This window comes from Hylobates moloch, unplaced genomic scaffold (assembly GCF_009828535.3).
Source record: "Hylobates moloch isolate HMO894 unplaced genomic scaffold, HMol_V3 SCAFFOLD_35, whole genome shotgun sequence".
In the NCBI taxonomy this organism is placed as follows: Eukaryota; Metazoa; Chordata; class Mammalia; order Primates; family Hylobatidae; genus Hylobates; species Hylobates moloch.
The window spans coordinates 88,794-107,255 of record NW_026652310.1 but is presented as its reverse complement, the minus strand read 5'-3'; the positions used below and the strand labels follow the sequence as shown (position 1 = coordinate 107,255).

Below are 18,462 nucleotides of genomic sequence, written 5' to 3'. Positions count from 1 at the left end.
TTAAGCTACCAATCACTTTCTTCACAGAATTGGAAAAAACTACTTTAAAGTTGATATGGAACCAAAAAAGAGCCTGCATTGCCAAGACAATCCTAAGCAAAAAGAACAAAGCTGGAGGCATCACGCTACCTGACTTCAAACTATACTACAAGGCTACCAAAACAGCATGGTACTGGTACCAAAACAGAGATATAGACCAACGGAACAGAACAGAGCCCTCAGAAATAACACCATACATTTACAACCATCTGATCTTTGACAAACCTGACAAAAACAAGCAATGGGGAAAGGATTCCCTATTTAATAAATGGTGCTGGGAAAACTGGTTAGCCATATATAGAAAGCTGAAACTGGTTCCCTTCCTTACACCTTATACAAAAATTAATTCAAGATGGGTTAAAGACTTAAATGTTAGACCTAAAACCATAAAAATCCTAGAAGAAAATCTAGGCAATACCATTCAGGACATAGGCATTGGCAAGGACTTCATGACTAATACACCAAAAGCAATGGCAACAAAAGCCAAAATTGACAAATGGGATCTAATTAAACTAAAGAGCTTCTGCACAGCAAAAGAAACTACCATCAGAGTGAATAGGCAACCTACAAAATGGGAGAAAATTTTTGCAATCTACCCATCTGACAAAGGGCTAATATCCAGAATCTACAAAGAACTTAAACAAATTTACAAGAAAAAAACAAACAACCCCATCAAAAAGTGGACAAAGGATATGAACAGACACTTCTCAAAAGAAGACATTTACGCAGCCAACAGACACATAAAAAATGTTCATCAACACTGGTCATCAGAGAAATGCAAATCAAAACCACAATGAGATACCATCTCACACCAGTTAGAATGGTGATCATTAAAAAGTCAGGAAACAACAGTGCTGGAGAGGATATGGAGAAACAGGAATCCTTTTACACTGTTGGTGGGAGTGTAAACTAGTTCAACCACTGTGGAAGACAGTGTGGCAATTCCTCAAGGATGTAGAACTAGAAATACCATTTGACCCAGCCATCCCATTACTGGGTATATACCCAAAGGATGATAAATCATGCTACTATAAAGACACATGCACACATATGTTTATTGTGGCACTATTCACAATAGCAAAGACTTGGAACCAATCCAAATGTCCATCAGTGATGGACTGGATTAAGAAAATGTGGCACATATACACCATGGAATACTATGCAGCCATAAAAACGGATGAGTTCATGTCCTTTGCAGGGACATGGATGAAGCTGGAAATCATCATTCTCAGCAAACTATCGCAAGGACAGAAAACCAAACACCGCATGTTCTCACTCATAGGTGGGAATTGAACAGTAAGAACACTTGTACACAGGATGGGGAACATCACACACCGGGGCCTGTCGTAAGGTGGGGGCCTGGGGGAGGGATAGCATTAGGAGAAATACCTAATGTAAATGATGGGTGCAGCAAACCTACATGGCACATGTATACCTATGTAACAAACCTGCACATTGTGCACATGTATCCTAGAACTTAAAGTATAATTTTAAAAAAAAAGAAAAAAAACCAAATTCACATAACTATAAACTAAAGGTATAAACTAAAAGATTCAACTTGCCTGTTTTTGCTGTATAAATTTCATAGCAGATTTTCAGCATAGGTAATTGGCATGGAAGGACTTTGACTAAGAGCCACCAGAACTAGTCCTCTTTCCCAGCTTCTTCCCTTTGCCCAAATTCTTTACCTTGGGTGCCTAAGGACAGAGGCTTGTATGTTCTATTCTTGCATGTCCCTGTAGTTCCTAGCAGAGTCCGTAAAAATGTAAATGCATTTTGGCTGTGTAAAATACGTATAGCATAATCTGTACAGATGTTATTAATATGGAACCTCAAAGTCATCTCTATGTCCTTATTCCCTAAAATCTACATCTACTCAACTGTTAATAAATGTTGTAGCCTGTTTTAGACAGTTAATGTTAATAAATGCTGTAGCCTGTCAATGTCTACCGACAAATCTCTTACTCAAGACCTAGTCATTTTACAATGTTTTCCTGGTCTCCTTGGTTGACTAAAAGGTAGAGATGGCATAGCAACTTATAATAGCATAATAACACAGATAATAACAGGTACTCTATATTGAGTGCCTACTGTATGCCCGGAATTGTCCTTTGCACTTTGCAATTTTAACTCATTTAATCCTCACAGCAATCCTGTTAAGCTGATATTAGTGTCACTAACTAAGAGATGTTCTCATCTCTTAGTTGAGATGTTGAAGGCTGACATTCAACAATATTTTATAACTTGCCTAAGGTCATGTATAGGTAAGTAAGTGAAGATTTGAACCCAAGTGGCTAACTCCAAACCCTGTGTTCTTATTAGCAAAACTATGCTGTATCATTATCAAAATGAGTTGGAATAAGGGGAAAACAAACTTTGCTGGAAATATAAAGATATTCCTTGTTCTGTAATAAAGGCTGATTAAACCATGTACTTAAAGACCAGACTGTAAAAAGACCACCCAGAAGAAAGAGACTCCTAAGCAAGTGCCCTCTAGTTTGGCAGTCAGGCAGACCCTGATAACAATTTACAAATGACTGAGAAGTACCTGTAAAACTTTAGCATTTGGTTGAAGAGGTTTAATGATTAGCTGCTTGCCTGCTGTATAAAGAACCTTTTCTGAATCAGGGCCCCACGCTACTGAATACACTGGTGTTCCTGTAAGATGAAAAAAGAAAAAAAAAGGCTGATAAACTTTAATTATTATGCCTTATAAAAAGAGAGATTGTTAAGAGGATCAAAAAAGCCATATGAAGTGTCATTTCATTTCTTCTCTTTTCAATGGACATTCAAATTAGAGTACAGTCTGATGTTGAAATGCTGACTGGGTTAATATTGACCTTTGAAAATCTACTGTGAGCAACTGACATACTACATTTTTAACTAATTAGGATCTTGCTGAGAAAATATGGAGTTTTTGGAAATTCTATATAGAGTGCTACTGAAATACATAAGATAAAATAAATATACTTCATTTTTAATATATAAAGGAATAGCAGAAAAGTCATGATTTATCATTTCCCATCATTGACAGCCATCAGTATGTATCTATTTATTGGCAGCAAATGTTTTTACATTCATTTGCAACTAGTTCAACAAATCATGTTGGTTTAAAGCAGCAGTCTTGGGGCTTGGCTGCACATTGTAATCACCTAGCAAGCTTTTTAAAAATTTTTATTTTTAATTTTTGTGGGTATACAGTAGATATATATATTTATGGGGTACATGAGATATTTTGATACCGGCATACAATACATAATAACTACATCAAGGAAAATGGGGTATCCATCCCCTCAAGCATTTTTCCTTTGTGTTATGAACAATCCAATTATACTCTCACCTTGTTGTGTTATCAAATACTAGGCCTTATTCATTCATTCATTCTATTTTTGGTACCCATTAACCACCCCACCTCCCTCATAACCTGCTCACTACCTTTCCCAGCATCTTGTTACCATCCTTCTCTCTATCTCCATGGGTTCCATTGTTTTGATTTTCAGATCCCACAAATAAGTGAGAACACGCAATGTTTGTCTTTCTGTGCCTGGCTCATTTCACTCAACATAATGAATGAACTACAGTTCCATCCATGTTGTAGCAAATGACTGAATCTCATTCTTTTTTATGGCTGAATAGTACTCCACTGTGTATAAGTACCACATTTTCTTTATCTAGTCATCTGTTGATGGACACTTAGGTTGCCTTCAAATGTTGGTATTGTGAACAGAGTTGCAACAAACACAAAAATGTAGCTATCTCTTTAATATACTGATTTCCTTTCTTTTGGGTATATACCCAGCAATGGAGTTATAGCCATCAGTATTAAACTGACTCAATGCATAAAGTAACTTAAATTTTACATATTAAAATACAAATGGTATACTCACCTTATAAATTAATTATCATACCTGATGCTACAACAGGCAACAGAACTTCCCCTCACATGCTGCTTAAGCAGCAGACTAATGGACAGAAATAACTTCATCCCGAAATATCTAACAACCTCCCACTCACGAATTCACAAATGGCAAATTTTTTTATATCAGATTAGGGAAAGTTTTGTTATCTATTAGGTTTGGCTTTAGCCTGAAAGCTTGGCTTAAAAGAAGCTCCAATATCTTATAACTAGCATAAAGTTTACTTCCAGAGGAAAAGTACAAGTTTGATTTACCTACCACTCTATAAACTACGTTACACTTGATAGTGTTTTCAATTGCCAATAGGAATTTAGAGACGGTATTTTTAAACTCAATTACATTTAAGTATAGTATTTCTTACCTTAATTACTTTCTAGATTACCTAATGTCTTCTGGAAGACTATACTTTATGTAAGCCTAGTTTTAAAAAACGACTATCATATTTATTGAAAACATTGGTTATACGGCAGTAAATAATCTGTTTTCCACTTGCCCGGCACAGCTGCCTAGTCATTAGGCAGGTGAATCAAGGTTATGTAGTTAATCTATGAAATAGTAACCCAATTATATTTACAAAACCATCTTTTAAAAATTGTCTAGGACTCTTAAATCAGACTGTTGTAGTAATTGACTTTCTGTGAATCAATGAATCAATGAATAAATGAATCATTAAGGAATTTACATTCTTAGTAGAATAAAATCTGAATTTCATGGTTTGTGGGCAATCAATAAAATTTAATTGTTTATTCAAATGAAAAGCCCAACTGATGATATAATCAATAAATCAATGTCTTACTGAATAAATTTCAGTAAGACAGATGCTTTTGTTTAAGAGGTACTCTACTTTTTTTGTGCCATTTTCTCCCTAATAAAAACATAATTCGATTGTGAGCAAGTCCCAATGGTTTATAGAGGTTAGAAAGTCTAGTCTAGACCCAGTCCAAAAAAAAAAAAAAAAAAAAAAAAACCCTGAAACATGTCTTCCACAGTTCAGGAATAAAATGTCTAAATATCCTGTTAAGTCAATGACATCTAGGATTGTTCTGTATCAAAGGAACCCACGGAAATTCTTCCTGATGAGATGGCCAACCTCAGAAGGTACTCCTCCTTTTTCTGTACTTGATGAGTATATTTTCTGGGAATATTCTCTGGGAGTAGCCAGGAGTTGACCTGTGCTTCAAAAATAAATCTCCAAATGAACGAAGTTTAACCTTAATAAACTCCCCAAAAATAGAAGTCAAAATTTCAGATATTTCAAATGTAGTTCTTGGTGAGGACTGGAAAGGAGTGACAGGCACTTACTAGCTAAGGTTGTAGAATTATATAAGCCATCTTTATTTCCATTATTATAGTTATAATTTTTGTACAAAAAAGTAAATTAATATGTTTTAATTTATAGCCTATCAAATCTTCATAAATACACTAAGTAAAATTATACTTTCCTGGCGTGTATACCAAACTGTGACAAACATCTACCCTCAAGGAAATAATTCAGTAAATACAACTCCCATTGAGTTATACAGGATGTGACTTTAAGGCTTTAGTTGTGGTAAAAGGCACGGTTGGGGTACAGAATGAGGAACTAAGGACTCTTTAGTCCTCTTAACTTTAACATTTAATTTGTGGTCCCATTAAGTCAGCTATGACACCATTTCCTTGTTTATGAACCTTTCTTCATAGTATTTATCTTCCCTTTTGGGACAAAGAGATAATTCATTTCCTGCTTATAAAACAAATTTGTAAACAATAATGCTAAAGAAATAAGTATAACTATATAATAAAAGAAAATAAGCTTATAAAGAAAAAGTTAAGTAATTCCTTTGTTATAACATGTGGTTTTCAACCACATTCCTTCATAAAAATACAAGCAATGGAAACAAATAAATTATTTATTTATGATAAATAAGCATGGTCAATAGATAGGACTCATTAGTTACTCTCCTTAACCACTAAAAATTCAAAATGGATATCACATCAAAAACCTTGATCTTTATTATAATCATTCCTTATACTTAAAATAAAATATTAAGCATTAAACTACTGTATATGTGAACATTTTCTTTTCTAAAAGGAAATAAACTACATAGCTATACAACTTTCAATTTGGGTGGTTCTAATAAAGATCATTATTAAAAGTGGAAGAATCAGCTTCACAAAATGATTTGTATTATTATGAAATCCATCCACTAGCATTTTAAAAATTTATAATATTTCAAATTTTTAAAATATACTTATTAAAGCATGAATTATTCCCAGTGCTATGTTTCGCTTCGCAAAGTCAGCATGGAAATAACAAACTTAGCCTTTGGATTGAATTACTTTAAAACAAAGAGTTTAGCAAATTATGAAACAAAATGTTATTTATTTCATCATTAACAAAAATGGACAAAAAATAAAAAATAGCTTTATAATAGTTTTTTACTTTTTATATTGGAAATTTTAATTTATGCTCCATTTCTGCTAAGACACTCAAAAAGATCTTGTTTTTCTAACTTTGTACACTAAAATCATGTGACCTTTTTGACATTTTTTAAGAAACCACATGCACCTGGGGTTGTGTTAAATGTCAGACCCTTATCTCTCCATAAAACAAATTATCTAAATTCTTTCAACCTGTTGAAGGCATTTTAAACCACAGAAGAGGAGACAAAAATGTATTTCCATTGTTTTAAGGAAGTACATGGTTAAATAAACCGTGTTTTTCACATTCATACCATAAAAGTATCCCCTAAAAACGTTGTTTTTGTATGTTTTTAAGAATGCCTTTGAAACAAACTGTTCACTACTATAATAAAGCATTAGCTATCTTTGCCTTGAATGCAGTATTGGTCTATATAGTGAACAGAAGTAAAGTACTTGGAATAGAGTCTGGCACTATACAGCACTATCTGTTAACTACTACTACTACAACAAATTATTTTGTAATGTAATAAGCAAGCATTTGCTTACTGTATTGTTCATAGCAGTAGCCATTGATTTTTTTTTTTCTGTTTTGGCCAAATCATTGGCATTCAAAAACCAAGAATGATTTCCTTTTCATTTTATTTGTAGGAGACATGAGCTAACAATAGTTAATCAAGTGGGATTTATTCAAAAAATTCCATGCTCCATGCTTACGTATGTCACTGGATCAATACAAGAAAACGTTTAAATAAAGGCATTTTTTTTTTTAAGTTTCTATCTTCAACCACTTCTCCCTTGGGCGGTCTCAACTTCCCCACAGCTTCACCTTTCACTTAATGTAACTGACTCCCAAATTAATATTTTAGCCTTTACCTCTGAGGTCCAACACATTTCTACTTGATCCAAAGAGATCTCCATCACAGAGCTTCAAATTCTACATATCCAAAACCATCACCCCTCCGTGTATATTTCCTAATTTATCCCTCTTTGAAGTCTTTACCCTTACAGGGTACATCCCTCTCAGTCTCTGAGAACTATCCACTTTTCCAACTACTATTGTCGATGCCTCTATTCAAGCCTTAATCGCTGCCTTTGTTCAAGTTTTCATTAGCACTAGCATAAACAATTTGAAACCTTACTGGCTACCTCTATTTAATCTCTACCTCCTCTAGTTTTTAACTTTATTATTACTGCAAAGGGAATCTGTCTAAAAGATTGGCATTATCTTTTACTTTCCTGGTCAATTTTTTTTTTTTTTTTTGAGACGGAGTCTGGCTCTGTCGCCCAGGCTGGAGTGCAGTGGCGCAATCTCGGCTCACTGCAAGCTCTGCCTCCCGGGTTCACGCCAGTCTCCTGCCTCAGCCTCCCGAGTAGCTGGGACTACAGGTGCACGCCACTATGCCCAGCTAATTTTTTGTATTTTTAGTAGAGATGGGGTTTCACTGTGTTAGCCAGGATGGTCTTGATCTCCTGACCTCGTGATCCGCCCCCCTCGGCCTCCCAAAGTGCTGGGATTACAGGCGTGAGCCACCGTGCCCGGCCCCTGGTCAATTTTTTAAAGGTTTTGTATGCTTATAGAATAAATGCCAAACCCCTTCTTTTAGCATCCAGGACTGTCAGCGTTTCGGTCCCCTTGGCAGTACTATCCTTCACGTGGCCTACACTCTGGCCCAAGGAGTTAGCTCCCACTCACCTGACTTTTATGTCTCACAGTCTTCTGTCTCTCAAGCCTCTTATGATGCTAAGCTTCTTAACAGCTTCACTCCAATGCCAACAAGCCCATTTCCTTTCCCATTTCTTCACTCTTCAAAGCCCAGTTCAAAAGATGTTGCAATATTTGCCAGGAAGCCTTTCCAATACATTCACTCTCCCCAGAACACTAATCTCCACCCTCTGGTCCACTCCCACCTGCCACCGACAACACCTTAAGCACATTCCCTTGTATTACAATTATTTATTTATTAATTTCTATTGATTGATTTTTTTGAGAAAGGGTCTTACTCTGGCACCCAGGCTGGAGTGCAGCAGCATGATCACAGTTCACTGTAGCCCCAACACCCATGGGCTCAGGTGATCCTCCCACCTCAGCCTTCTGAGTAGCTGGGACTACAGGGATGCACCACTATGCCCGGCTAACTTTTGTATTTTTTGTAGAGAGGGGTTTTCCCATGTTGCCCAGGCTGATCTCCAGCTGGGCTCAAGTGATCTGCCCACTTCAGCCTCTCAAGTGTTGAGATTACAGGCATGAGCCACTGTGCCCAGCCACAATTACTTATATTTACAGTTTACCTCCTTTACTAAATTCATTATAGACAAGTTCCATGTTTTGTTGTTCTATTCCTCCACTTGAAAACAGTGTGGGAAAAATGTCCTTAAAGGTTTGCAGCATTACTTTATATATTTTAATTAGAGATTAAAACTGGAACAATGACACAAAAGATATGGCCTAAGTATAATTATCTCTAGTGTACATATTATTTTTCTCTAATAAGGAACAATAAACTCCCCATAAATACCAGTAAGAATCATTTTTAAACTAAGTCAAATCCCCCCACCCAAAACTGAGATTAAAGTATCCTCTGGATTAGAAGAGAAGTTAATGACTATGGCTTTTTCTATCTGAACATCTGGCTCCAATAGTCAAGAAATGAATTCAGGAATTAATCTCTATTCATCAAGAAATATGTATAATGAACACACATAGACAAAGTCACATAGATGCTTGCAACACTGTTTACATATTTCCAAATTTTATGATAATTCAGGTTTATGTTATTTCATTTTTGTGTCAAAATTTAGTTTCTCCCTTCAAAGGAGGCAGTAGTCTTGCACTCCCAGCTGCCTTGGCCTTCTTACTTGAGCCTTTAGCATCCAGCTCTCAGTAGTTCAGATTTACAATCACCCTCAAAACTTGCAATCTCTAATAGATCAAAGAAACTTTATAAGTAATTAGGGAACTTTCCTTTTGGGTTACTGTCATTATAACAACTTAACTGCTCTACTGGTTTTTCTGGAGATGAAAAAGGAAAAGTCTATGCCTTATGAGGAAAGTATAGGGGGCACCAATGATTAAACACTCAAAAATTAGATGCATAGTTCTACAGTAAGTTTGTAATTCTTGGTCCAGAAAAAGATATCAGATTACTCTGTTGAAATACTAAGAGGTTAGCCAAAATGGGAATATCTATCTAATTTAATTCTGCTTATTAATCTATAATTAACAAACTTTGAATGAGAATAATAAAATTAAAATAGGACAAAAATGATAGTCATTTCAAAGTCATTTGATGTTAAGGAAAACACATTTTAAATGTTGAAGGGTAATATCATTACATGATATGATGCATACATAAGAAAATTACCTGTATTATATGGTACAATCTATATTTACCTTTTAAGAAAATCTTGTTTACCCATCTATGGGAAGGCAGTGAGGGGAAGAGCATCACCATCCCCTCTCTAAAATAAACACTACACACAAAACCAACTCAAAATGAATCACAGACCTGAATGTAAGCACTGAAATTTCACTGTAAGTGAAATTTTTATGGCATGGGATTAGGCAATAACTTCATCACTAGAATATCAAAAGCAGAAGCAAATTTTGTATTTTTTGTAGAGATGGGGTTTCGCCATGTTGCCCAGGCTGGTCTCAAATTCCTGAGCTCAAGTGATCCACCCATCTCGGCCTCCCAAAGTGCTGGGATTACAGCAGTGAGCCACGATGCCTGGCCAAAACGTCCTGATTTTGAATATTGGGTCTCCCCCATGCTAGTGGGCCAGATTAAGCTCAGAGGCCATCTATTTGTCATCTCCAATTCTTCATTGTGAACATGTGCTTCCAACCAGCCTTTCCAAGTCTGGAGACTCTGAATGTATTTTCCCCATAAGAATAAAATAAGTAGCAATTTGGTTTCCAGACTCATTATACAGGAAAACTACAGCACTAAACTACTAGCACTATTATCACCTAAACCAGTGATTCCCAGCCTTTTTGGCACCAGTGACTGGTTTTGTGGAAGACAATTTTTTCCATGGACCAGGTAGGGGTGGTTCAGGATAATTCAAGGGCATTACATTTATTGTGCACTTTATTTCTATTATTACATTGTAATATATAATGAAATAATTATACAACTCACCATAATATAGAATCAGTGGGAGCCCTGAACTTGTTTTTCTGCAACAAGATGGTCCCTTCTGGGGGTTATGGGAGACAGTGACAGATCATTAGGCATTAGATTCTCATAAGGAGTGAACAACCCAGATCCCTTGTATGCACAGTTCACAAGAGGGTTTGTGCTTCTATGAGAATCTAATGTCACCACTGATCTGACAGGAGGTGTAGGTCAGGCAGTGATGAAAGTGATGGGGAGTAGCTGTAAATGCAGATAAAGCTTTACTCGCTCGCCCACCCACCGCTCATCTCCTGCTGTACTGCCCATTTCCTAACAGACAACAGACAGCTACTAGTCTGTGGCCCAAGGGTTGGGGACCCCTGACATAGACTAAACAATTAACAATGTTTATATTAAACAACTTCTTCCAAGTTTCCATTTTAGACTCTGGAATGTCTGAAATGGTGAATCCACAGGTAGTAAATGGGAAGGAGATAACAGAAAAATTGAAGGAATTGGAAGAAGCACTGGGAGGGCACTGGTGAAGGGTCTCGGGAAAGAATTCAAATCTTCAGACTGGCACAGTAGCTCACACCTGTAATCCCAACACTTTGGGAGGCTAAAGCAGGAGGATCACTTGAGCCCAGGAGTTCAAGACCAGCCTGGGAACATGGCAAAATCCCAGCTCTACACATGTACTCCCAGCAACTTGGGAAGCTGAGGTGGCAAGATCGATTCAGCCCAAGAGGAGGAGGTTACAGTGAGCCAAGATCGAGCCACTGTACTCCAGTCGGGTGATAGCAAGACCCTGTCTAAAAAAAAAAAAAAAGAAAAGAAAAGAAAGAAAAAGAAAAAATCTTCTATGGTGGATAGTGGGATGGGCTTTTAGAATTTCTCTGAAGATCTGTGTCATCTACAGGCAACAAATTGATAGAAGAGAAAAGAAAGGAAAAATGGATATAGCATTTCAGCTGCTGCACACTGTCTCAGCAGTAACAGCAGCTGAAATTCTTGTAGTTCTTCCAAAAGGCCAGTGATCTCCGGAAGAATTCTGTCAATTATTCATAAGTGATTCGTCACAAAGTGAGAATGTCAAATAATAATCCTTAAAAGAAAAATCTATGAAGCCAAAAGTAAATCCATCTGCCTATTAGAAGATTAAAGTAAGATTTATGTTCTAAAGGTACATTTATTACTAAAGTAACAATAAGTTGACTTTTGCTGTTAACTGAAACTTACCCATGGCTACTTCTATGAACTCTGAATTTTCTACTCATGAATAAATATTCTACCTTGAGATTATCTGTAGCAAACATTTAAGCTTAGAAAAGAAATACTACCTAGTATTTCTGGTTACCTTTGCTAACATTCAGTTAATACACAGCTAAACAAACGCAAGTGATTTGAACCTTATCCTAAAAGTAAACGTGATTTTAATAATAAAATTTGGAAATTTTTGGAAGTCAGTTATTGAAAATGTTTCACAATATGACTTTATCAAATAGTTCTGAGGAACAGTCCACAAGTTTTTTGGCAACCTAAAGATCAGCTGATACGTGCTCAGGTAAACATTAAAACTGCCTACTGTTCCTACGTAAAATCTAATTAAGAAAATGAACCTGTTACACAGAAAAAAATCATATGTAATCTAACTTCCAACAGGAAGGACCATTGGATTGACTTTATGGCCACTCCTTTCTATTAACATAAAAAATTAAGATGCTCCTCTAAATAGTGCGGTTTCAGATTCTTAATGTATCTGTTCCCCTCCATTAGTATAGAAATCAAACATACAACTTAATTTGGAAAGGGTGTTAATATTATGAAGTTATCGGGGGTTTTAAAGTAAGGAGATACTCAGTATCTTTTTGTACTATGATTTACTTAACTAGACACCCAATTCTATTCTATATGATATGCTTCAAACGTTTCACAATTATTTTTTGAAAATATTTAGCTTGTAACTGCCTTTATAGAGATTCACTAACATAAAAAAAAAAGGCCTTGAGTATTTCTTATATTTCTTGGCTTGAAATAATAGCGTTACCATGGTACATCAGTTACCAAGCAAAGAAAGACAAAAAAGTATAAAATATAAGAGATTACTGTTTCGAACTCAACCAAAGTCAGTCTCAACCACCATATTAGATTGTTTCTAAAGGAAAACTTTAAGGCATTTTTGTATTGTATAATTTGCAAAAATGAAATTGTCAATTGTAAAACATACCTTGCTGAGCTAAAGTTGATCTAAGCATCCCAGTCTTTGACCAAATTTTTATTTGTCCATCTTCTCCAACTATACAGGGAAAAAAAATTCATCAGTATTTTTACCTATAGAAAATAAATTTAACCATTAAATTTGCATATAAAAATCAACAGTATCTACCGCATATTCTTTTTTCTTCTAGGCTTCCTCAAATCATGGAATATTACTACATATTTAAAATTCAGATACAGTTTATTTTTTTATTTTTTTATTTTTTTTTTTGAGACGGAGTCTTTCTCTGTCCCCCAGGCTGGCGCGATCTTGGCTCACCACAACCTCCACCTCCTGGGTTCACGCCATTCTCCTGCCTCAGCCTCCCGAGTAGCTGGGAATACAGGCGCCCGCCAACACGCCCGGCTAATTTTTTTGTGTGTTTTTAGTAGAGACGGGGTTTCACTGTGTTAGCCAGGATGGTCTCGATCTCCTGACCTCGTGATCCGCCCGCCTCAGCCTCCCAAAGTGCTGGGATTATAGGCTTGAGCCACCGCGCCCGGCTAGATACAGTTTAATTAAATGACAGAGTACTTTATAATTATCATTTAATAGAAATTACTTTGAAACGATTTATCAAAGTAGCTTAACTTTCATGACTAAAATTTTTATTGTATTTCCTTCAATCTTAGAAGACTTGTAAGTATATTACTCAAATAATGTTTCCTTTGTCACTGCAGTCTCCATCTTAGAATTCTAAGAAAAGTGTTTCCAGTGTAATAAGAAGAGCTTCAGCCAAATTCCAGTGAGTTGGGAACCGAATGAAGTGAGATAATAGACTACTCTTTTGAACAGCTTCACTGAAAAAGGGAGAAAGAAAATAGTTGCAGGTAGAGAGAGCTGTTTGTTAAGAGAGGGATTTCTATTTCTTCTTAATTTTTAAGATGGGTGACATCTGAACATATTTACAAGCTGACAAAGAAACCATTGGAAAAGATGTTAAAGATACAAGTAAGAGAAGGGCCAATTCACTGAGGAAAGTCCTGGAGAAGGCCCAGAGTATAGGTATGGTGATTTTAAAACACCTCCTCAAATTCTTTCTTATTCTTCAAGAGGCACAGTTTAATTTCCCTCTCTTCTACTGCGGGCTGTACTTAGTGACTTGCTAAGTTAACAGAATATAACTGAAACAGAGTATAATATCTGAGGGTACACTACAAAAGATACAGTAGCTTCTACCTGGCTCTCTTTTGGATCACTGGGAGACACCAGCTGTCATGTTGTAAAAACACTTAAGCAACCCTATGGAGATGCCCATGTGGCAAGGAATTAATTAAGGTCTCCTGTCAAAGCCAGAGAAGAACTAAGGCCTCCTGCCAACAACCATGTGAGTAAGACATCTTGGAAGTGGATCCTCCAGCCCCAGACAAGCCTTCATATGACTGCCGCCCCATCCAACAATTTGACCAGAACCTCATGAGAGGCTCTGAGTCAGACAGAACCACCCACCTAAACTGATCCCTGACCCACAGAAACTATCAGGTACTATATGCTTATGATTTTAAATCACTAACTATTAGAGTAATTTGTTATGAGCAATAGATAACTAATGCAATAGGTTGAATCCTTAGAGTAGGGCAGGGGATTGGAAACAGACAGAATGGGGATAACGATCAGTTATATGAGAATATTTGGAATTTTCAAATTTTAAAGAATTACAACTTTTATTTATTCCATACTTGACCATTCCAAAAGCCTTCTTTGATAGAACAGTCTACAAAGGTCACATAAGAAAATGATTAATATAACATTCTGAATTATAACATTTATATAGCAGTGTAGAACAACACTATGCCAATTATTTGCTATTAGACAATGAAAGACATTATTGCTAAATGAAAATATCCTGTTTCTTTGGAAATTTTTCTTTAAAATATTCATTTCAAATGTCATTTTTACAGACAACTTACCTGTAACTAATGCTGTTCCTTCATAATTCCATCTTCCTGCAAGTACTGCTCCACAGTGAGCTTCTACACTTTTTTCCACTCTTCCTAACTTGGAAATCAGATGAAATTTACCTGAAAGAAATTACATTTGAAAAATCTATTTTATATATTCAATCAACAACAAAAAAAATCTACTACTAGACTAAGTAATAGGCACTAGAGGCATAAAGGCAAATATTAACATTATAATTATTCTTAATATCACATATAAATCTATTGGAAAATAGGCACAAAAACAAAATTATTTAAATATTTTAAAATAAATTGAAAATGCATATGCTTACTTGGTTCAAAATAACTATACATGCTCATAATAAGGAAAAATCCAAATTCATAAACCTTTTGATTTAGTTAACATAATTTAAATACCTATGGTCTGGGTATATGTCTATGCTTCAGAAACAATGTGCCAATAAATATACCACACCTATGGATGAGAAAGTGTTTTAAATTACCAGTTGTATATTACTAGAATTAATATTCATTCAGAAACCACACTGATCCTTTCTTGGCTTCTTGTATCACTTATTCTTTGCACTGTTGACTTGTCTCTCTGACATCTCTTATATAAATAGCTTATGCCCTTTAAAGTTTTACAGTGTTTTTACTTTTTGCCAATATATGTACATACTTCTGCAACTAAGTGGCTTGCTTTTGTCTACCTGTTGCCTGACACAGTATAACATTATATAAGGCAAGTATTTTAAACTTGGGATTATCCATTTTACTATTTTGGTTCTTCTCCTTTATACCTTTTCCAGCTTTTTTATAGCCTACAAAAAAAAAAAAAAAGTCAAGACTGCAAAACTGTGCTTAAATGGAAGACTTTCTTGACATTTCTCTTGACCCTCCCTTGGCCACATCACAACAGTTTTATGTCCCTCTGATTTATCATAGCACTATATACATATGTCTATTATGTTACTTGTTTCAAGGTTTTATATTCACAGTTCTTAGCTCTGTCCGCTGAAAGGGCCTTGAAGCAAATACACCCCATTGGAATGAGCACAGCTAGCACTGTTATCTTGTTTTTTTAAATACCATTAACCACCAGAAAAAGAACAGGTCTCTGTGGAAAATGGCTGATTTGGGGGCTGGGACTAAGAAAGTACAAGATAAGCCTGGAACATCTTGTGCCAGCCAGGAAGTGCTCAAAAAATGATGACATATAAAATTAAAAAAAAAAATCACTGTAGCTGGCTTGATGGGGCTCCCACTGGCCAAATCTGGGGCACTTTTAACATCAAAATTTAAAAATGATAATGATAATATATTTATGAAATAAAACAAGAATCTACAAGTCTAATCTGACCCCAAAAAAACAAATAAAGATATAGGCATGGGACAGGAAGTTCTTCCTTGGAGTAGAGTACCAACTAATCAATATGGAAGGAATTACGGAGTTGGAAAAATCACCATTTGGCAAACCATCTTAGTAATAAATGATTCAGCCAAGAGTCATCAATAGACGCTAAGAGAGTGGGAGGAAGTTTGATGAGAAAGATAATATTTTTACATAGTCTCAAAGTATCTTTTCATAAATTATTAAAAGGAATAAATAACTTTACAGAGATTAACTTAATGAACATGAACTTATTAACTTATAATTAAGGTTAACATCACCAATAATGGGTCAAATCAACATCATAAATCTCCTAATCTGATGCCCCGAGTATTCCTGCTAAGGACATATAAATTGAATCTAATCATGAGGAAACATCAGACAAAAACAAATTGAAGAACTATAAAATAACAGGCGTATATTCTTCAACACTGTCAAGATCATAAAAGACTGAAGAGTTGTTCCAGATTAAAGGAAGCTAAAGAGACACAGCAAAAACAATATGTTATCCTGTCCCCAGCAAAAATAAACTTCTATGGAAAATTAGAATGATTATTAAAATTTAAATATAAACTATAGATTAGATAATAGTATTGCAGCAGTGTTAAATGTCCTGATTTTTATCAACAAATTGTGGCAATGTAACAGAAAATTCTTATTCTTAGGAAATGCATTGAAGTATTTATGGTTAAAAGTAGATGTCTGTAAATTGCTCTCACATCTTTCAGAAAAAGGGTGTGTGCTGGAGGGGAGGAGGGTTTGTGTAAAAAGAAACAGAGCCAATACTTTGTCCTAACGTATATGGGACAAAATGTTAAACTAGTGAATCTGGATAAAGGACATGCAGGAATTGTTTGTACAATTCTTAAAACTTTTCTGTAAATGCAAAATTGTATCAAAATAATTGTTTAAGTCAAACACTCCCTTTATCACTTGAGGTAAACTAAATTCTAGCTGCGGTTCAGAGCCAATCTTCTAAGTGCCAGGCACTCTACCAAGTGATTTTACACATGTATCTCATTTAATCAAGTTTCTGAAAAACAAAGTTTTAAAAAACTACCACAAGTCTCTCGGTAAATGAGGTGTAATCTGATATTATTGTTTGTCCTAACATCCTTTCCATCTTCAGGTTACAAAAGCCCTCTTCTCTTTCTCTTTTCCTTTGCATGTGGATGGCCTGAGGCTGGATATGCTCAATCAGTGTCCCATTGTCTTTTTTTCTTTTTTTTCTTTTTTTGAGACAGGGTCTTGCTCTGTCGCCCAGGATAGAGTACAATGGCACAATCTCGGCTCACTGAAACCTCTGCATTCCAGGTTCAAGCAATTCTCCTATCTCAGCCTCCCGAGTAGCTGGAACTATAGGCATGTGCCACCATGCCTGGCTAAAATTTTTTTGTATTTCAGTACAGACGGGGGTTTCATCATGTTGCTCAGGCTGGTCTCGAACTCCTGACCTCAAATGATGCACCTGCCTCAGCCTCCCAAAGTCCGTTTCTCTTGACTAAACTTATTGACTCAGTGATGGGCATATGACCCAAAATCATTTAGGGTCCCTCTGCAAGCTGCCTGCACAAGGTACTGAGGAAGAAGCAGTCTTATGAAATATGATGAGCCTTGGGCTACTGGCCACCGTCATACTCACCATCATGTTCACCATGTGCAGAGAGCCTGCCCAAGAGATGGTGAGAACAGGGACCTGATGCAACTAGTGCTTGATCTACCCCTACAGCGGGGTGAACCAAAAAACTCCATTTGTGCTTAAGTTAGCCAAGTAAGTTTCTGTTACTTTCAGTGAATGTACTCCTAATTGAAACAGCAGGTAAAGTATAACATAGATGAAAACAGTTCAAGTATTTCTAAGAAAACAAATATAAAAACATACCCTTAAAAAGTGAAAAAAAAATCATACTTTCTATTCACCAATAAGAAAGCTGCAGTCAAATTATAAAACTCTTCAACTCTGTAACTGAAAATTAACATGTACTGGAAAATAAAGTATATATTTTAACAGATAACTTACTAAATGAATAGGTATATCTTTTCAGTGTGGTTATATTAAATTTGAAGAATTTAGAAACTAAAACTATGATAACAGCTTAACTCAACTCATAAGAGTACTAAAAAAGTAAAGCCAGCTGGGCATGGTAGCTCATACCTGTTATCCCAGCACTTTGGGAGGCCAAGGCAGGAGGATTGCTTGAGGCCAGGAGTACAAGACTAGCCTGGGCAACAAGATGAGACCCTGTCTCTACAAAAAAAAGTTTTAATTAACCAGATGTAATAGTGTGTGCCTGTAGTCCCAGATACTCAAGAGGCTGAGGCAGGAAGATTTTGTGAGCCCAGGAGTTTGAAGCTACAGTGAGCTATGATCACACCACTGCACTCTGGCCTGGGCAACAGAGTGAGACCCCATCTCATATATATATATATATGTGTG

At 35.9% G+C, this 18,462-nt stretch overlaps 1 protein-coding gene across 5 annotated transcripts in view; it reads right to left on the bottom strand.

The window, feature by feature from the left end:
• Nucleotides 1-18,462, bottom strand: part of LOC116463412 (intraflagellar transport protein 80 homolog) — a 149,233-nt gene that overhangs the window by 104,383 nt on the left and 26,388 nt on the right. For 3 of the 5 annotated variants that reach the window (XM_058434613.1, XM_058434612.1, XM_058434615.1), the window contains exons 4-7: nt 18,181-18,273; nt 14,645-14,755; nt 12,705-12,773; nt 2,588-2,697 (exon numbers count right to left, since the gene is read on the bottom strand). In XM_058434613.1, coding sequence (XP_058290596.1) covers nt 2,588-2,697; nt 12,705-12,773; nt 14,645-14,755; nt 18,181-18,273 — 383 coding nt within the window. The remainder of the gene's footprint in view (nt 1-2,587; nt 2,698-12,704; nt 12,774-14,644; nt 14,756-18,180; nt 18,274-18,462) is intronic. The other 2 variants (XM_058434614.1, XM_032146509.2) reach the window with 1 other exon arrangement.